This window comes from Manihot esculenta, chromosome 3 (assembly GCF_001659605.2).
Source record: "Manihot esculenta cultivar AM560-2 chromosome 3, M.esculenta_v8, whole genome shotgun sequence".
NCBI lineage: Eukaryota > Viridiplantae > Streptophyta > Magnoliopsida > Malpighiales > Euphorbiaceae > Manihot > Manihot esculenta.
This window is the reverse complement of record NC_035163.2, coordinates 16,448,992-16,469,759: the sequence shown is the minus strand read 5'-3', so window position 1 is coordinate 16,469,759 and position 20,768 is coordinate 16,448,992. Positions and strand designations below refer to the sequence as shown.

Genomic DNA, 20,768 nt, shown 5'->3' with positions numbered 1-20,768 from the left:
CTAGAAAATCAATAATGCTTTTGGGTCTTTGGATTTGAGCCATTTGGGTGTTCAATTTTTGGATCAATTTGAGATTGCGAGGAAGGGTATTCCCTCAGCTGATAGATTGGTGGCTTCAAGTTTACTCTATTTTTGCATTGACTTTCAAGTGGTGGCCTCCTTCCCGTAGCGATAGTGGAGCCGAGCTCCCGGTACTAGACGATTATTTTTATCTAACCTGAAATGTGGGCCCGAATCCCGATCACAAACACGGCTCCGACCTCGATCACATCTCAGCTCGAGCACGGGTCCGACCTCAACGAGCGGTCTATCGCTGTGGCGGTCGGATTTGCCAAGTTCTTTTCTGCTTTGCTAAACACGGCTCCGACCTCCGACATTACGCGATCCCCAGCAGAGAGCGGCAACTGGACGCGACAGATCATTTTTATCTGCCCTGAAATGTGAGCCCAATCTCCCCCGCGGCTCCGACCTCGATCACAGATCTAAGCTCGAGCACGGATCCGACCTCAGCGAGTAATTTTGTGCGGTGGTCGTTGGATTTGCCGAGCTCCTTTCTGTTCTGCTACTCCGACCAGCGAAACCATTGACGGTCTTACTAGCGGTGCTTGATCAGTCGTTCTCTCGACAATCAAACAGACTAATGCCGACCATGCTGACCTGGGTATCTCATCTCACCTTGTCTTTGAGCTGGACGGCATACCACGTCCGAGCTTATCCACCTTACCTGGATATTTGATTATTTCCTATTATCTCCAGGTTGCTCTGATACTTGAGGGGCGTTGCTCTGCAATAGAGTTGGATGGCTGTGAATAGTGTATCCTCTGACATCATGTCCTATCCGACCTCGTCTATTTTTCATTTATTAATTTTCTCTCTAACTTGCTAACCTGGAATTTTACAGCCGACCTCACAATTTCAACAAATATATATATACTTCTCATTCTTTTTTCCTTTTACAGAAAAGATTAAAATCTACACTCAGAGACAAGCATTTCGATCTGAAGTTTCACCTCGTCAGATCTCAAAGAAAAAGTTAGTAGTAATAAAATTTAATAAATGTTAAAATAAACAACGAGGGTAGGAAAATGAAGATTAAAAGACTGTCAAGATATTCTTAAACCAGTTGGGTCTTTCTTTTCAGCTGGGTTATTCAGCTGGGTTACTGTAAATCTCTAGCTTTCTTTTTCGCATAAGCTTTCATACCTCCATGTGGATCTCAATGGGTGGATTTGGGAACTCCGGTGACGAAAAGATCTCCTTCGTTCCCACAGACGGCGCCATTTGATAAATCTGTTCCTCTTCCTGGTCCATGATAGATCTGCCTTTCTTCTGGGTCCCTTCTTGCTGGGCTCTTTGATGGGTCTCTCCATGCTCTACCTGGTGAAAGGACCTGTAAAATAAGAAAGAATAGTCAGGGGCCTACCGGGAGTGCCCCGGTGGAGGCCCTCCGACGCTCAAGTCAGATTTTATGGCTCAGAGTAGTATATTTAGGCAAGGGTTGCAGAAAGAATAAAAATGGTGTCCAGGAAGGAGAAGGAAGAAGAAGAGAGAGCCCCTTCTGCGTGGCCTCTACCGTGATATATATATCTGTCTCTTTGCCACAATGCAAGCTGTCTTATGTCGCCTAGCTCCATATATACGGATGTGTCAGGCGTCTGCTCCATGCGTAACGGCCATTAATTCTCCTCTGATACGCATGCGGAAGGACCTACCAGCGGGACATCTTGGTCATTTTCCCCTTTCCGGGCTGGGTTGAATGATAGGGCTGAAGTTGAGCCTGGTGAGGGCCTAATTACTGGGCCGAGAGGTTTGGGCCGGCTTGATTGAGGAGTCTAGGCGGAGTCCGGCCCTGTGACTGAGCGGGCTGGACCTGGCTCTCGAGGGGAATATTGAAGCCTTCGAATCATGGACTGTTTTCATGGGCCTGACCTTTAGACCGGGGTGAAGAAATCCAGCGATCATCACTTATAATATGATCAAATATATTAAATATTGTTTAAATTAGCTTATCTTTTTACTCCTTCTTCAAATTTAAAAACTTAATTTATATTTTTTTCGTTTTATAATTTTTATACATTTTATTTTTCATAGACAATTTTTTTAAAAAAATTTTTAATTAATTTTTTAATTATACTTATTTTAAAATATTAAATTTTATTAATAAATACTTTGAACAATTTCATAAAAATAAAATAAAATAAAATAAAATAAAATAGAATTGTAATAATTAATTTATATGTTATTATAGTAAAAAAAAAATAAGAAGACAATAAAAAAAAGATAAAAATTATAAAACAAAGAAAATTTAATTTAATAGCTTACATTATCAATAAGAGGATTGGATTGTGTGCTTCTAATTCAACAAGTGCACCTTAAAAAGTTTAAAGGCATTTACTTTACAAGTATATGATATTAATATTTTTTTATTCAATTACAAGCTAAGTATAGGTTTATATAATTTTTTTTTTCTCTTTGTAATTCTCTAGCTTTAACTAAAATTTAGTATTCCTCAATAACCATTTGAGTGCTTCTAATATTAGATCTTTGAAAAAATTTTATAAAAACCAACATCTTTGACACTATAAAGGTTAAAAAAAAAAAAAATCTACAATCACAAAAATAAATGAACACAATATATTATCAAATTTGTGTCATTATGTTGGTCTAAATTTCATTATCGAACTTATAATGCAAAACTTTTGCATTTACCTTATCAGATTTGATGAACACAAACCAATGCATATCCAATTAAGATACAAAAAATATATATCTAATCTCTCTTTAATGGACACAAATTACTGCACTGAATAACTTACATTTACCTTATCAGATTATTCTCTTCCTCCGCAACTTTTGCGTCCAATGCGAATACAATAATATTAGATGATGAAATTTCTCCACTTGAAAATGAATCTACGTTTCTTTTTAATGCAAAATGATTGTTATAAAATTGGATAATTTCTACTTTTGAATTGTAAGATTTATACAAGTCGTACTAACTCCAATAACATTGAATATACATTTATACTGAGGTATATATTTCAAGATTTAACACTTTTAAACATAGGAACCTTTGTTCTTTCCTTCCTTCACCCATTGCAAATTAGATATCTTGATTGATTTGTGTATTTCTATCCTATACAATGATGAAGGGAGCTAGAAAAAAAATGATGAAAATGAAAATGAAAAATGAGTGATAATTGTACTTATTGGAGAGATGAAGGTCAAATATAACGGGGAGTATGATAGAAAAGTGAATATGAAGATGCGGATGTTCTTGAAAAATAGATGAAGAATTTGTAATGCAAATACTACTGAAAGAAAGAAGAAATGGAGACTGGTTAGAATAAGAAGAAATAATGAGAAATGTTAAAATAGGAGACAAAACTTAAGTGGCATGAACATAAAAACTAGAACTTGCGACTCTTTATAGAAGAGAGAGAATTTTCAATTTAAATGTCAAATCATACCCAAAATGTTGTAAAAGAACAATATAGTAAAAAACACATTTAAAAAAAAGTTAATAAATAAAATTACACTAATGACACATTAATTCATAATAAATATGAATTTATCTTTTTCTATCAGAAGATAGAGATTTCATTGGTAAAGGATTAATCAACCCTGAATAAAAATACTTACCTTATTTGAAACAAAAAAATTTTACAATAATTCAATTCAGTTAAGTCAAAAGTTAAGGAAAAATTAAAGTAATGAAGCCTATTATCACTAAACCAGAAGCCTATGACCCAATAAATAGAAATTCTAAAGCTAGGCAGAAAAAACCATTTCTCCACTATCGTCACCACTGCCTACTCTTAACACTGCCCGCACTTAACGTTACAATAAATATGGCACTGCCCACTCTTAACGTTACAATAAATATGGCTCAACTTGATCTTATAAAATTTGGAAAATTTTATATGCATATAGCCCAAAAGTCTAAAGGGAGAAAATGGAGACGCAAAGTACTCTAAAAGAAACAAAGGCCAAGCCTGCGATAGAGACCCTAAGCTAGTTAATTGAGATGCAGAAACCATTTAGTGCAGACTCTCTCCATTGTTTGAACAAGTAGAGACCCAAGCTCCCATGAAAGCAAAAACGCTTTGGAAAATCAAAACACCAACTCGCTTAAACAACAAGTACATGCATGACCTCTAAAATTGCATCAAAGGAAGCTCATTAAAAATCTCTCAAGTTGTAGAATGAACAAATGACAGTGCTCAATCGCACCTTGAAGGACTGCGGACCAAAAGAAATATTCGGCTACAGGACTCCTCAGATATCTTTCCTTGCAGCCATGGCATTCTCCTCAAGACCGAAGAAGCGCCAACAAATCCCAAAGGGCACCATACAGAGCTCCAAACAACTCATAGCAACCATAATCATAATAGATAACAATCGCAGCATCTTCTGATGAGCTTAAATTTGCTAGAGAATCCAACCAAAACAACAATCTAAAATCTACACATGATGAGAATGATAACCACAAAACTGAATAGAGAAACCTTCCTACCCAAGAAGGGCAGGCGAAGCCGTAGACAACTTGCAGATTGGCCCCCAAGAAACTAGATAGATGGAGAGAAAATACACCCTAAGAGAGAGTGTATAGCACCAGGAATTGGAAACACAAAATCTAAATTGAAAGCATAGAAACCCCTTCATTTGGATTCTAATGTAATTTGATTTACTATGATTAGATACGATATGAAAGTGGAAATCTCTTTAATTTGTTAAATAGAAAATATTCAATTGGGGCCCAAGTCACAGATCTAATCAAAATAATTTTGACTGATCTAATCTAGTTCCCGGTTGGAATTGAAACGTGCCCAGGAGAATTTGCGCATGTCTCTTGAATGGTTGCCTCAAAATCTACAAATTTAGTTAATACCGGAACTGGCATGCTACTCTTTCTGAACACAATCAAATTCTCCATATATGCATGCTATACTGGAATTAAGGTTGCAAGTTGAAACCAATAAACTTAACAATAATAATAATCATACTACTAATAATAAACTACAGCATAATCAGTTGAATTTCTAAAATACTCACCCTGAGGGTATCGGAACTTCAACCTACTAAATGTTGTGAAAAGCCTTTTGTCAGGTCAAACACCAATTAAAAGAAAAGAGAGTTAATAACGTCCGGTCCAAAAAGAGCGAAATAAAATGGGCTTGTGGTATCTTTCCAGGTACCAAATCACTGTATAGAATGTGTTTACTGGATAATCACTGCAAAACAAGATTATGGTAAGTCCATTTGTCCAGTAAGTTCCAATAAAAATAAAAAATTGACAAAAAGAGGAAGGGAATGACATACATCAAGCCTCTCAATAGAGGTAAATTTTGAACATAAGTTATCAGCAACACTCGTAAAATTCTCTTATTGTAATTAAGCAACAAATATAAAAGCATATTGTCTAACCTCTCCCCAACTACTACAGAATGTTTTGTTATGGATCCTTAAAAAAAAGGTGAATATCATACAAGAAGCCATATTGATATTATGAGATACACGCATAAGCTGGAGGTGATAACTCACCTGGAAATTTATAACAGGAAACACATTAATAAGATACAAGAGCACTATCGCCGAAAAGAATTGCCATCACCCTCTTCAGACCTTCCTTGTGAATAATATTTTCGACGACGGACACTCTCCTCTATGGTGGAACTTCCCCCCTTTTCAGTGCCATACACACTTCTCTGAGCTGCATCCAGGAAGTTCTTGCCACTAGACATGCTAGCATGGGTAGCTTCCCATACGTCATCCTCCTCAGCCTTCCTCAAGCGCTTCCATCTTTGCTCCTCATGCAACTCAGCATCCATTTGCATCTCCCGCAACTTGGCAGCTCGTTCCTCTTCTGAAAGTTTAGAAGCAACATTGTGGCGCTTATGGCGTGAATCATGGCGGATTGACATGGATGAATCATGAGATCTTGGTTCATTAAAACTTCTCTTTTCCCTTTCATTTCTATACGTAAAACTTCTCTTTTCCCTTTCCTTTCTATCAAAATCAGGTTCTGTCTGGCCCTTCAAGGAATGATGCTCACCACTCAACTTGTCACGACTCTTGTTCACAGCATCTTGACCATCACTTTGTGCAATTTTTGAGCTTGAGAAGCTACTGGGAGACTGCTTTCTGGAGTTGGAAGCCTTGTAGCTGTTCTTTCTTCTTTGACTTTCTCTTTCACTAAATTTGTCATCCAAGACCACTTGTCCTTTATAATAATGGTCATCATGTTTAGAGTGCTTATGCTTGCCAGTCTTTCTCCTCTTTTCAGTTTCACCATGAGCATCTTCTGAATCTGATTGTTCTTTGGACGATAAATGCTTATGACTATGCTTCTTTCCACGTTCCTTTTTATGGAGAGCTTTCTCCCCTTTGTTTGCTTCAACCTATATACAAATAAATAAATAAAGCTCAGATTGCTATATTATATCATGCCCAAGGAAATTGATCATCAAGCACTGATTCTTATTTCTTTTCTTTTCCCCTTAATTGCATTATTTTGATGAGATTCATAGCGTTACTGTCTGCTCATTATTTTAAACATAGAACAAGAAATTGATTAGAAGACACTTTGAAGTGAACAAACTATAGGGTACATCAAGCCTCATTTGATGAAGCAAACTAAAGCTTTGAACTTGTGGAAGGAAGAACTCATTAATGGAAAGAAATGCTTCCAAGTTATGGAATGCATTTTCAAAGCCTAAATCAGACTCGTAAAAGAACTATCAATAACCCATGAAATCAAAGGGATGGAATCTCTCTCCCCCTCCCCACCCCCCTTCCCACTTTTCATCTAATATAACAAAAAAGCTAGTCATAATAAGGAAAACAAAATTATTAACTTTACCGATTTGCGAATGAGGGCCATTTTTACAGGGTTGTTCTTGATACGGGCAAGGGCTTCTTGCTCCCGCTGGCGAATCAAAAGCAAGGGATCAGAATGAAGTTTCCTCCAAGTGTCATTGGCAGAGTGAGGCTTGTCCTCAAATAAGGCTCCTGGAGCAGAGGACTGCTTGGCAGTAGAAGATGATGAATCAATGGCCTTGCTATTGTTGGGAACAGCTTCTTCAAGCGCCTTGAATGCTACTCCCGATCCTCCAGCAGAACTGCTACTGCCCTTCCCAACGGCCAGTCCGGAATCATAAAGAAAATCCAATCTCTCCTGCCTCCTGTCATCCAAAATTCAGCACAATTTTTGTTCAGAACAAGCTACATATATATATAACACCAATATATGTAGCTTTACTTAATTCAAAAGAATATTACTACAGAATTAAATGACCACATACGGTACGAGACCAGCTTGTTCCTGGAGAAGGCGAAACTCGGAGCGTTCTCGTTCATCCTGAATCTGCTTGCGAAGCTCTTCCAATTTCTTCTGCTCAGCCTCATGCTTCTGCTCAGCCTTCCACACATTCTCTATGTTCCTCAGACTCCCAGTGTGCCATCCCTTCTTGTTCAGAAACTTCAACGCCATTTAGCACCCCTCTTGCACACTCTCACGTGCTCTCAAGTATTGCTTCTCTATAGATTCATAGATGAAACCAAGCAAAAATAACAGACCAAGTACAAAATGCATTAGAACAAAGGCTTGGAATGATCTCTATTTTGCTTTACCATAATGCTCAGATTAAACTAGAAACAGAAAATTATATGAAAAGAACAAATCAGAAGTCAGTTATGCTGCATCGCTAAGCATTTTGTTAACAAACAGCCCTGATCTAATTACAATTACTTAGCTTTTAAAACTATGAATATACAAACTCACACAGTAGGCAAGGAGAGAGACAAGGACACTGAAATAAAATCATCAAGAAGATGAGGCAAAGAAGACCTCAAACACATATTTAAAGAGAAAGAAGTAATTGCCAAAGAGAAGCCAATAACAGCAGATATAATCTCAGTAAATTAATAAAGTGGAAAAGAGATTGCCTACTTGAATGTCAGTTAGTTCCTCCTTGAGTAATATGAGCAGTGAGCCTTAGTGCCCCTAACTTTTTGATGTGAGGCTTCAAACTTGTGGTCGCAGCCAACTAATTCCTGTGGCATTAAAGTTACTTCCTTAGAATTGCATAGAATAATAGTCCTCTTCACATAACTACTTGTGCAACTCGAAGTGCAGGTGCAGCACTTTGGGTATATCTTAGCCAATATTTATTCATTTATTTTAAAAAAAAAAAACATTTTCATGTGATATATTATCTGGTTCTCCAAAAACTTGGAATAAATAATCTCAGTTGCTCAAAAGTGCTCTCGCATATAGGATATAGCTTTTATTAACTAATAATATCTGTCATCAAAATATGTTGAAATATTGAGGTATTGATAAAACAGGTTCCACAGTTGGAAGGAAATGCCAAAACACTTGAAATTCTGATTCTTATCAAGATTTTGGATTTTAAAATCCAAAAAATCAAATCCCTTGAGAAATTAACAAAATTCCAATAAAGACCAAATACACCACATGTAGAACTATCCAACAAACACTATAGAACCCCATTTAGATAAATAAAAGACTAAAACTGTCCCAAGAAAATCAGAAGCAGCACAAAAGCCAAAAGCATACTGCTTCAGATACATATGCTTTGGAGAACAAAAACATGAAGAAAAAAAGGCAATATGATAGTAACCTGTAACAAAAAATGATGTAAAACATTCATTGTTAGCTTTGAAATTGTGGTGTGTTTATGATAGAAGTGCTTAAGACCCGCCTGAAACATTATCACAGAAAATTAGGTTCAACTAATCAATAGCTGTCAAGTTTAGGGTCGCGAATTACATAAAAGACATGCAACCAATAGAGGTGAGGTATTAGAATTCGGAAATTAACAGCAAATAATTCCTTTCTAAAACTGACAAATTCTAGCAATGTTCTTTACCGTCCATTTCTCACGGCAACTAGCAAGCAAAAAAATGAAATGAACAGAAAAACTAAAAATCATAAAAGCAAACATCAGGCAAAGAAACAGATTTATCCAGTTGAAATGCTTTGTGTTTTCCCATTTTGTTTGTTTTTATGAGTTCAAGCCTTGGGATTCTCATTATCATAAGTTCATGGAAATTGTTTTTCAAAAACAAAAAAACTAAGGAAAGTTATACACATCTGTAAAATCTAGGCAATAGACCGTTAGCCATTACATACTAACAACTTTGACTTATTTACAAACATGACCTGCATCTTCAAGCCAAAATTCTGTGAAGACATTATTTGAATTTGTGTAAGAAAGATTGTATCTAATAAAAAACAAATGAAGCACATGAAATCCAGTAATGAGGAAGCTGTTGCAGCAAGATTGGTCAATAGAATGCCAAAAAAACATATGTTTATAATCCATATAATCACACTATAAACAACGATTGTTTATATACCACGATGTATAAAAACCCATACAATCACACCATAAATGGAAGAAAAGACTAACAGATTTAGGACACTAACAGGTCAATGGAAGGAAATAGCTGAATCGAAGAATGGGAAACTGCTCAGGGCATGTGGGTGGCGGGCGGGCGACTTTAGATGTGCACAGCTAGGCTATGTGACTCAGGGTATGCGGCGGGCGGCGGGCACTTGGGGGCTGGAGAGTGGTCTAGCGGAGAACTGCTGAACTGCTAACTATCGGGAGGAAGTGGGGATCGCGATAGGGCTTCAAGATTTTTAATTTGTTGGGTTCTTTAGATCAAAACTACGCAGTTTTGCTGCATAGGTTTCAAATAGGTGTTTTTTATAAAAATTATTAATATATATATATAACCAATTGATATATATTAGGGATGAGCAATATTCGGTTTAAACCTACTTGAATGTCAGTTAGTTCCTCCTTGAGTAATATGAGCAGTGAGCCTTAGTGCCCCTAACTTTTTGTTGTGAGGCTTCAAACTTGTGGTGGCAGCCAACTAATTCCTGTGGCATTAAAGTTACTTCCTTAGAATTGCATAGAATAATAGTCCTCTTCACATAACTACTTGTGCAACTCGAAGTGCAGGTGCAGCACTTTGGGTAAATCTTAGCCAATATTTATTCATTTATTTAAAAAAAAACGTTTTCATGTGATATCTGGTTCTCCAAAAACTTGGAATAAATAATCTCAGTTGCTCAAAAGTGCTCTCTCATATAGGATATAGCTTTTATTAACTAATGATATCTGTCATCAAAATATGTTGAAATATTGAGGTATTGATAAAACAGGTTCCACAGTTGGAAGGAAATGCCAAAACACTTGAAATTCTGATTCTTATCAAGATTTTGGATTTTAAAATCCAAAAAATCAAATCCCTTGAGAAATTAACAAAATTCCAATAAAGACCAAATACACCACATGTAGAACTATCCAACAAACACTATAGAACCCCATTTAGATAAATAAAAGACTAAAACCATCCCAAGAAAATCAGGAGCAGCACAAAAGCCAAAAGCATACTGCTTCAGTGACATATGCTTTGGAGAAAAAAAACATGAAGAAAAAGAGGCAATATGATAGTAACTTGTAACAAAAAATGATGTAAAACATTCATTGTTAGCTTTGAAATTGTGGTGTGTTTATGATAGAAGTGCTTAAGACCCGCCTGAAACATTATCACAGAAAATTAGGTTCAACTAATCAATAGCTGTCAAGTTTAGGGTCGCGAATTAAATAAAAGACATGCAACCAATAGAGGTGAGGTATTAGAATTCAGAAATTAACAGCAAATAATTCCTTTCTAAAACTGACAAATTCTAGCAATGTTCTTTACAGTCCATTTCTCACGTCCACTAGCAAGCAAAAAAATGAAATGAACAGAAAAACTAAAAATCATAAAAACAAACCTGGTTCCAAGGCAAAACCCTTCTCCGCCTATTACAAAATTCTTCAGCTATCGTTGTTTAGCCGTCTCTGTAGCGAAGAAATCTCGAATAATGAAGCCAAAATTTCAGAGATCGGCAGAGGGCGGACGAGAGGGGAAAGAGGTTGCAATTTTTCTTTGAGAATAAGGGAGGACTTGGGAAGAGGAAAGAGAACGTCAGGCTGAAATAGAACTCAGGATTAAATTTGGAGTTTTCAACTGGGAAGGGAAAGTTTATTGTAATATGTATAGAATAGTCCATGAATTTTAATGATATTCACAATATGACCCCTCTATTTTCAGAAATAGATTAAGAATTCCATCATTCTTTGTTTCGTGAAAAATTAGATTCCTCCGTATATCTACTTTGTTGTATTATTTTGTTCAAGCTTTTTATGGTTCTTAGTATCAAGTTGCCTTCTCATGTGCATACTATCGCATACCTTTTATGAAATATGATCATTTATTTTCTCCTAATTGGTTAATCTTTCAATTTTTTAATTCAATTGTTGAATAATTCTGTCATGTTATTGGTTCAGTGATTTAATTTTGCCTCATGCCAGAAAGCATGATAAAGAGACTTTTACCAACAATCATAAGACTTTTATTGGCATTTAGTTTTCAGTATATTCATATTTAGCCGAAATTTCCTTGCATGGATTGCTTTTACAGAGTTCCAAAAGTCCTCCTTCAGTTATAAACTTGGGAACCATTTATTCAAATTATTAAAAAAATATCTATAATAGAACCTGTATCCAACATCAGAGAAATAATTTCTTACAGCATTTATAATCCTATATTAAAGCAAAAAAATAAATTCTTATTATCATTTGGAAGTTAAAATATAAGCATGTTAACAGAATATGCAAGATCAACTGACCTTTTGTCTGTCAAACATGAAGATGAATGGCTTCTCATCACTTCCTCTATTAATACAGTCCTATAGATTCTCAACTATAGAAAATGCTAAAGGAAAAATTCTTCATTATAATCTAGAACTATTACTGTTAAAAACATATCCAAATATTGTCCCTTCAAATGACAGCCATTAATACCATTCAATGGTCTATAACCCTTTAAGAATCTTTTTTTAATTGCATTAAATATAATAAATATTCTCTTGAAAAATTAATGGATCATTATCCCTTTCCCTTATCTCCGATTGAACCTTAACCATAGTACCGGGATTATGCATCCTGAGATAATAAACATACCTATTAAGCTTCTTATAATTTTATGTGTGTTCACTAAAGTTTGTGACTTTTGCTAAGCATCTTGCTCTATATAATTGCCAGTTGGAGCATCTAGCCCGCATTTTTGCATTAAATTATGATTCATTAACTCATAAACATTTATGAATCAGCCCTAAAAGAATCCATAAGTTAATCTGCTATCCATTTTATAGTTGTATTACTATTCCTATTGTCAATGGGTCTAATGCAAGTATGCTCCTCATGCAATATTTTCACTGTTTATCTGCTAACCTAGATGCATGCAACTTCAGCCCTCAGTTGAACATTTCTCTGTGGCTCTTAAATTTTTATTCTTTAATCTTTTAATTTCATATCCCCTTTCACTGCATAATCTCTAATAGTAGCTCTAAACAGATTAAAATCTCCAAAAACTTGACCAATTCTGAAACTCATTTCCTCTCTTCTACTCTGGATATATTGATCATCATACATGCCATGAAAGTGTTCATGGTAACTATCATTTTTAGGAGGCTAAGAAACATTTACACCTTCTTCTTCACCATTACCTATGTCAGACATGTGCTCATTTGATTCAATATGAAACTTATCAATCAGTCTATCTTCATCTCCTTTTGATTCAGAACTAGAGTTGCCATCTAATCATCATTATCATCAGACTCGAAAAATTCAAACTTACTAATTGTAGTTATAACATCCTTTTTATCTTGTACTCTCACACTATCTCCTCTCATTCTTCCCCTAAAAGTGTTTGTACCATCCCTTCTCACCCTTTAAGTCAACCTTTGAGTACTAATAGAGTCTCTCCCAATAGACTCAGAACTCATATTACTATTTCTAGAAATATTCTCATGATACTCAGAGTCTACTCCTGCAGCTTGATCATCAATCCCAACACCCTTAAAACCTACCTTACATCTTGATCAGTCCCAACACCTTTAGAATCTGTCCTTGCATCTTGATCATCAATCCTAATTAATATCCTCAGAACCTATCCCTATAACCTGATTATCCTAAAAACCTGTCCTGTAACATAATCATGAATCTCAACACCCTCACAATTCATATATCATGCTCTATTTCTATCTTATCATCCTCGCAATTCAGTCTTAGAAGCCTCACAACCAATCCCAGTAGTCTCACAAACAATATCAATATACTCACAACAATTCACACTAACCTTGTCAACACTCACAAGACCCATTAAACTCATCACAATAGCCTCAAAACCATTGCCAATACCTTGAGAACTAGACACCCTCTTAGTAATGATATAACCCATACTAGAATCCTCATAAACCATGCTACTAATACTAGAGATACTCCCCATTCCTCTGCATACATTATTGTTATCACTCTCCCCATCTACAAGTAGTTAAACATTAACAACATAAGATAAAGGAATTATATTTAGAGTGATCACATGATTGTTCTTGTACAATTCTTGAATTAGTAATAAATCCATATTATTTTCAATTGTCAACCCATTAGAAGCCCTTATAGTTACAAGTCTACCCCAATATGTAACATCTTATAAGCATCACTCATTAAGGCAATGTATGAATAACCTTAAGCATATGCGTGCCTAAGTTCACCCTCTTACCCTTGGTACGTCAAGATTAACATATATACCACTCTACAAATCGTATTTTCCTAATCCACTAAAATCAAAAGCCCGATTGTCAATCACATATTTATTTAATAAATACTGACAAAAACTCTAATACAAAAAAAACCTAAATCTTAATATTTAAATTAACACTATATAATATATCTACCGTATATAATATCCAATAAACTTCACTTTCACACATAAATTAATAAAAAAAATAATAACAATGTCCCTTCAATTACAAACAACTCACCTTTTGACAGAAATGGTCCATTAGCAACAACTAATGTCTATGTAAGATATGCTAATGTGCGAAGGACAAACTTGAATGGAACTCACTGTCGACAGATTCTTGGTACATTAGATATGAATATGTTTTTAAGTAAAAAATAAAAAAAAATAAAAGATAATAAATATTAAATAATATTATGAATACTCTCTTAATCATGATATAAGTAACATTAAATACCGTACTCTCACAGGCTTAACCTTAGCCTAGTGGTAAGTACATCTGAATAAGTTTAAAAAATCTCAGATTTTACTTCTCCAATCTCCATTTTATAAAAAAAAAAACATTAAATACCGTTTCAAAATAAATAACATTAAATAATAAATATAATAAGTATTCTTTCGATTTTTAATACATATTTATATTATTTATCTATCACTCTATTAATTTTTATTTTTTATAATTTTAAAAAATAGATTATAATAAATTATATAATAATTACTATTACTGTATATCTCTCTCACCATTTTTAGAGTATTTAAATCTCTCCTTTTCTCTCTCTATATACTAATTTTCATAATTAATAGTATCTGTTTATTTTTATAAATTAAAATTAGATAATGTAAATATAAATTAATACAATAAAATTGATTATATTTACATAAATATATTAATTTCAAATAATATGTTCTATCTATGTAGAGCAATTTTATGAATTAAATAATGCTTTAAAAGTATTTAAATGACAATATATTAGTAATTTAATATAACAATATATTTAAAATTAAACATAAACGATAATATTATTAATAGTTAAATGGTAATTATTAATAATGGAAAATAATAATATATTAATAATTAATGATATATATTAATTGGTTATATATATATATATATATATATATATATATATATATATATATATATATATATATATATATATATTAATAATTTATTATAAAAACATCTATTTGAAACCTATGCAGCAAAACTGCTTAATTTTGATCTAAAAATCTTGAAGCCCTATCGCGGTCTCCGGTTCCTCCCGATAGTTAGCAGTTCAGTCCGCTAGACCACTCTCCAGCCTCCAACCGCCCGCCGCACAACCTGAGTCGCATAGCCTAGCTGCACACATCTAAAGTCGCCGGCCCTCCACCTGCGAGAAGTTTCGTAGTCATCCGCGTTCTCCAGCCTAGCGGCGCCGTACGCCTCCCTTCAATCGATTCAACGAGAAGACATTTCATTCTTCAATTTAGCTATTTCCTTCCATTTACCTGTTAGTGTCCTAAATCTGTTAGTCTTTTCTTCCATTTATGGTGTGATTGTATGGGTTTTATACATCTTGGGATATAAACAATCGTTGTTTATAGTGTGATTTTATGGGTTATAAACATATGTTTTTTTGGCATTCTATTGACCAATCTTGCTGCAACAGCTTGGATTTCATGTGCTTCATTTGTTTTTTATTAGATACAATCTTTCTTACACAAATTCAAATAATGTCTTCACAGCCTGGTTATAAATTTTGGCTTGTAGATGCAGGTCATGTTTGTAGATAAGTAAGTTGTTAGTATGTAATGGCTAACAGTCTATTGCCTAAATGGAATACATAGCACGACGCACTTATTCTAAAGAAATACAGTACATAACCTAGATCCATGTGCTGAGAAATGATTATGATCCAACTATTTTAGCCAAGCAGCTATGGTTATGGTCTTACTTAGTACCATTTTACTTGGACTCACTACCAGAGAAGTTATTCTCCTATGTAATTGACTATAATTTGATCTTATATCAGATGACTTCATCAACCATTTGCTGGTAATACAGTCATAATTTCATTTGTTATAGGCCTTTCTGGAAGAACTGCTTTTGCTTTTTCTTATAAAATAGTTTCATGAAGAAGTATTTTACAATACTAGAATTGTAATGAGAACCGTAATGTGTACCTGATTGCTAGTTTTGTTCTTCTCTTATCTATTGGTTCGTGAATCTTATTCTTTGTTATTGGTCTGAGTCCAACATCTTTGGGTATTTGACCTTACCCACTGCAAATATTATGTTTTTGAATTTGAAATTTGAGCCCTATCTCGAGCTTTTGATCTCTAAGTTTAGCTGGAGCTCTTTGATGTCGAGCTCGAGCTCCATCTTTTAAATGAGTGCGAGCTCCATCTTTTAAATGAGTGCATTTACGAGCTAAACACCTAGAGCTCGGAAACATGTTAATGAGTTTAATTTGAACTGAGCCCAAAATTATGGGAGGGCTTTGTGCGCTGTGTCACATTTTCTTTTTGTGTGTGTTCTGTTCTTTTGGTTTTTTTATCACCTTAAACAAACTGAATTGAAATAACTAAAACTTAAAGCCAAAAATTGAATCAAGTTTCCCAAATCAGTTGGTTATTTGGTTCTAGCCAGAACTGAATAATCAACCCCTCTATTCAATTCTCAATTAAGGAAGTATCTGAATTCATCCTTATATTTCAGTTTTCTCTCGGAATATAAAGGATTTCACCATAGATAATTAACATCATTATTGCAAAATGAACTTGATCATAAAATCTTAATAAACATGAAAAATACTGGAAATAGAGTGCTCTGCCTTTGCATGTAAGATAATAAGAGAAACATCAAAGCAACTGATCTGGATTTTGATTTCATAATGGGTAGGAAACAGAAAAGAGAAAGATGAACAAGAAAGAGATACTAAAACTAGCAAAAGGTTTTAGGGGAAGAGCGAAGAACTGCATTCGTATAGCAAGAGAGAGAGTGGAGAAGGCCTTACAGTATTCCTACAGAGACCGTCGCAACAAGAAGCGAGACATGCGCGCTCTCTGGATTCAACGCATCAATGCCGGCACCCGCCAACATGGTGTAAGTTATTTTTATGATTAAAATTAATAATTTTAGAATTGTATTGCCAAAAAGTCTGCTTGTCTAACTGCTCCTTTTTATTATTATTATTTTTTTTGCATTAGCTTTTTAGTTGGATTTGTATAATTATACTCAACATGACTGGGAAAAAAAATGAAGAAAAATGATGTGGATGTTTTATTTTCCTTTGCCAGTCTTTTATGTTTTCTTCTTAGTAACGACTGATTTAATTGCTTCACTTATTGTTTGTAAGTGACCCATGGGATGTGATATCATGAACTAATTGGTGGAGATAGAAACATGCTTTTGGGTTTTTGCTAAGATTGATGATAAAATCAGTTGCCTGTTCAAAAACGTACCAAGTCATTTGAAGCTTTGGTTTGCTTTTGTTTCTAGCATGAATGGCAAGCTTTGGTCTACCTTTGTAAGAGTTATTCAGGTTTCTTTCTTTTATGAGCTAATGAATTTTTGGGAAGAAAAGGAATTCCACTGCCTGCTGTTTAGGTAAATCAAAATTATTAGGAACTCAAATATCTCCAGGACTTAAAAGCAATTTCACATTTGAATGAAGATGTCTTTTTATTTGTGGTGGTGTTAAGGAGAAACAATAATCCTTGCACTTCATTTGGCTCATAGAGTAAAATATAATGGGAATGAAAAGCTGTTACAAAAGCTGTTACTTGTGGAAATTCTATGCCATAAGGTTGGAAATTTTCTATTCTATATAACAATTACTGCACGTGTAAAATTTTAATAAAAAATACATTGAGTAATTATTTTACATTTGAAAGTTGAAATGAAAGTTATGTTCTCAACCTATTCCATGGATCAAATCAAACGAAGCCTTTTAGAACTAGCAATTCTGGAAACTTGTGGAAATGAGCTAATGATCATCCCTTAGCAAATAAGACAAACTAAGGGCATCCTATCTTCTGTCATCATTATTCTTCTCTTTGGTCATGTTTTCTTCACTTTAAACGTTGAATGGAAGTTTGAATGGATGTTATTAATATAATTTTGTGCTGCTTTTAAATTTACAAAAGCATATGGCATTTCATCTAAATTCAAGTTATTTAAATGTTAAAAAATATTAAAACATAAGGGGGTTAATGCCAATTCCCCAAGCTGATTGATGGGCAATTTGAAGGAACAGGAGGTGTCAAGATTTGTCTAAAAGCGATGGGCAAATACAGGAACCCTTTATGTTTTCTTTTGTGGTATTATAAACGTATATATGATGGGTACTGACATTTTCCTTTCCTTGGCCTATTCGATTTCTATCAGGTTAACTATGGGAACTTCATGCATGGTCTGATGAAGGAGAACATTCAGCTGAACAGGAAAGTTTTGTCAGAGTTATCTATGCATGAACCATATAGTTTCAAGGCCCTCGTAGACATATCTCGTAATGCCTTTCCTGGAAACAAAAATGTGGTACTTCCTCCCAGGAAGGTAAACGTTTCAATTAACGTGTAACTGGTAGTTTTGGTTGCTCATCCTTTCACTGCCAATCTGGTGTTTCTTCTGAAACAAACCTTTGAATAATTGGACTTGTATGTTTCATACTAAGCAACTTCTTTCATTTTTAAGTGTCTGTTTTGCTTCCATTTGCCCATTTGCCGTTAATTTACCCTCCGTCTATATTTTAGCAAGAAAAGAATTCAAAAGAATTATAACAAAATTGTGTATGATTTTATTTTCTTTAAAATGAAAATTTTGTAAGTTAAAAGAAAGAAATAAATTCTTCCATTTCAAACAAAAAACTTGCTAGAAAAGAATTGAATTGAATTTTTGTAAAATTTTTTATTCTAAATAAGGCGTTAATGTTTATTTTATGCTTGTAAGTATTCTTTGAGCGTGTTTTATCCTTAATTTCTCTCTTCCCCTTCTTACTTCTCTCTATCTTTTTTTCTCCCCTTTTAAACAATTGTAGGATGATTAGAAGTGCATGGACAACCTCTTGCATCATATATTCAGAAATAGCTTAACACTTGTTAAAAAAAAAAAAAAATCATTTGAATTCTTACACAATTACAGATGTTTTATTTTTATTTTAAAATAAAATTTTCTTGAAGATTATGTTTGGATTGATGGATTTGAATTTAAATTTGGAGTTGAAATATTGATTTTAAAATCAAAATATCTTGTTTGGCTAATAAAAAATTAATTTTAAATTTTAATAGATATTAGTGTTTTTTTTTTTTTTTTTTTTTTGTCTAAAATGGATATTAGTGTTTAATAATTTTTTTTGGGTTACATATGAATTTGAATTAACATGGTTACCATTGTTACCTGTAATCCAATTTTTTTCAAATGTTCAAATTTATCTTGGACTCAAATTCATATTTTTTAAGTTTTCCGAAGGACATATACGATCCAAATCCAAATCTATGGATCTCATGAACATCCATGTATTGTATTTATCTAATATAAATAGAAGAATATGATTCAGTCAATAGCAAATTATTTAATATCTTGAGTGTATTTTTATTGTTTTATGAACTTTTTTAATTATGAAAATTTGAATAAAAAATTGTGAGGAGTGTGGTCTAAATTATACGGCAATCAATAATAAATTTAAAGTGCTATTTTATTTTTATACATAAAAATTAAAAGTTTAAACATTTTAAATTATTACAAGTCATGTGCTTAGGACAAATGATTTCCTATTAAGAAAATGATTTATAAAATTAACCAATTCACCGTACGTACTTGATCTTTTTACAAAGACTCCTTTTAATTTTATAGTCATTCTATTTATCCATTGAAGTTGTAAATTGTTTAATAAATTAACGCAGGTCAGTTGTGTTCCAAAAGCGTCATATATGATCACTTTGAGAACCAATCTTCTAATTGTTTCTTGTAAAAGTTAGCATATTTAATGAGTTTTACTTACCCTGCCAGGTGTTGAAACCATGCATGTTGTTAACTTCAACTTTAAGGGTTAAGTTATTTCATAATTTACAAGTCAAAAGGAAAAATGATGACTACAAAGTGAAGGAAATAGAAAGACTTTTAATGAGAAGGTCAATGAAAACTCGCCAGTTTGTTGAGAGAGAGAAAAAAAACAAAACAATAATAATAAAATATTATATTTATTTCACAAATACATTGAAAAATATAATAATTATACTAATTAAAATAAATAAGCAGCACTGCACTTTGCTTGTGGATATGGGCAGGTATTATTATTTCTTAGAATTTTTTTTTTGGTGGGTTTGCAAGGGTGTATTTGGGATTATTTATTTGTTTTTTTTGGGAGAGATTGGGTTTGGGTGGGTAAGAGTACATAGAGATTTATAAGCACATGTTTATTTATTTATTATGCTATTTAAGAGCGACTAATATTTAGTTTAAATTAAAAAAATTAATTAAATTAAATTAATTTAAAATTTTAGTTTAATTTTTTATTATTTTGGTTGGATTTAATTTTTAATTTTAAAATTTTTAATTATTCCGATTAGATTTAATTTTGATAAAAAGTGAAAAAAAATAAATTATTTTTGATAATATAGAAAAATTAGGTCATAATCGAAATTGAAATATTTTAAATAAATTTTAAAATATTAAAAATAAAATATAAAAAAAAATTTCATTAAAAAATTCAATAGATCAAATTAAACCGAATCAGACTGATTTGATTCAAATTAATTTTTGTCTAAAATCTATTTGACTTGATTTTCATAAACACTAAAATTTTGATTTATTTGATTTAGTTTTGAATCAAATCCACTTAATACGTTTTAACTGGGTAATAGATATTAAGAAAATTATGGAAAAAACATAGAGAAATAGGCGGTTGCGTGGAAGCAAGAAATTAACTTCAAATTTGATTTTGATTTACTTTTTTTTGAGGTACAATGTGCTCAAGTCGTCCTTGAGGCAGGAGCAACTCTTGAAGCCCTGGATAAAAATAAGAACACTGCAGCACTTCATTATGCAGCTGGTTATGGAAGGAAGGATTGTGTAGCCCTTTTGCTAGAGAATGGCGCTGCTGTATAAGTCACAA

The 20,768-nt window shown here is 33.3% G+C and overlaps 2 protein-coding genes across 6 annotated transcripts; one reads left to right on the top strand and one right to left on the bottom strand.

The window, feature by feature from the left end:
• Positions 1 to 3,126: 3,126 nt before the first annotated feature.
• On the bottom strand, positions 3,127 to 11,051 carry LOC110611398 (pre-mRNA-splicing factor CWC25 homolog). Of its 5 annotated transcripts, XR_006350196.1 has the most exons (8): positions 10,820 to 11,051; positions 9,813 to 9,916; positions 7,952 to 8,055; positions 7,305 to 7,539; positions 6,863 to 7,184; positions 5,545 to 6,401; positions 5,056 to 5,234; positions 3,127 to 3,156 (listed from the first exon to the last, which is right to left on the bottom strand). XR_006350196.1 is itself a non-coding variant. In XM_043954850.1 (7 exons), the coding sequence occupies exons 4-6, from the start codon at positions 7,490 to 7,492 to the stop codon at positions 5,589 to 5,591; spliced, it is 1,323 nt and encodes a 440-aa protein (XP_043810785.1). In that variant the 5' UTR covers positions 7,493 to 7,539; positions 7,952 to 8,055; positions 9,813 to 9,916; positions 10,820 to 11,051; the 3' UTR covers positions 4,985 to 5,234; positions 5,545 to 5,588. The 5 variants fall into 5 exon arrangements, 4 of the variants coding, with proteins under 4 accessions (XP_043810785.1, XP_021607396.1, XP_021607395.1 ...); XM_043954850.1 differs by lacking the exon at positions 3,127 to 3,156 and having other exon boundaries at positions 4,985 to 5,234; XM_021751704.2 differs by lacking the exons at positions 3,127 to 3,156; positions 5,056 to 5,234 and having other exon boundaries at positions 5,366 to 6,401.
• Positions 11,052 to 14,877: 3,826 nt separating this feature from the next.
• Positions 14,878 to 18,366, top strand: LOC110610598 (50S ribosomal protein L20). Its single transcript, XM_021750590.2, has 3 exons — positions 14,878 to 15,164; positions 16,556 to 16,759; positions 18,044 to 18,366. Exons 2-3 carry the CDS (start codon positions 16,574 to 16,576, stop codon positions 18,233 to 18,235), a joined length of 378 nt encoding a protein of 125 aa, XP_021606282.1. The 5' UTR covers positions 14,878 to 15,164; positions 16,556 to 16,573; the 3' UTR covers positions 18,236 to 18,366.
• Positions 18,367 to 20,768: the final 2,402 nt, after the last annotated feature.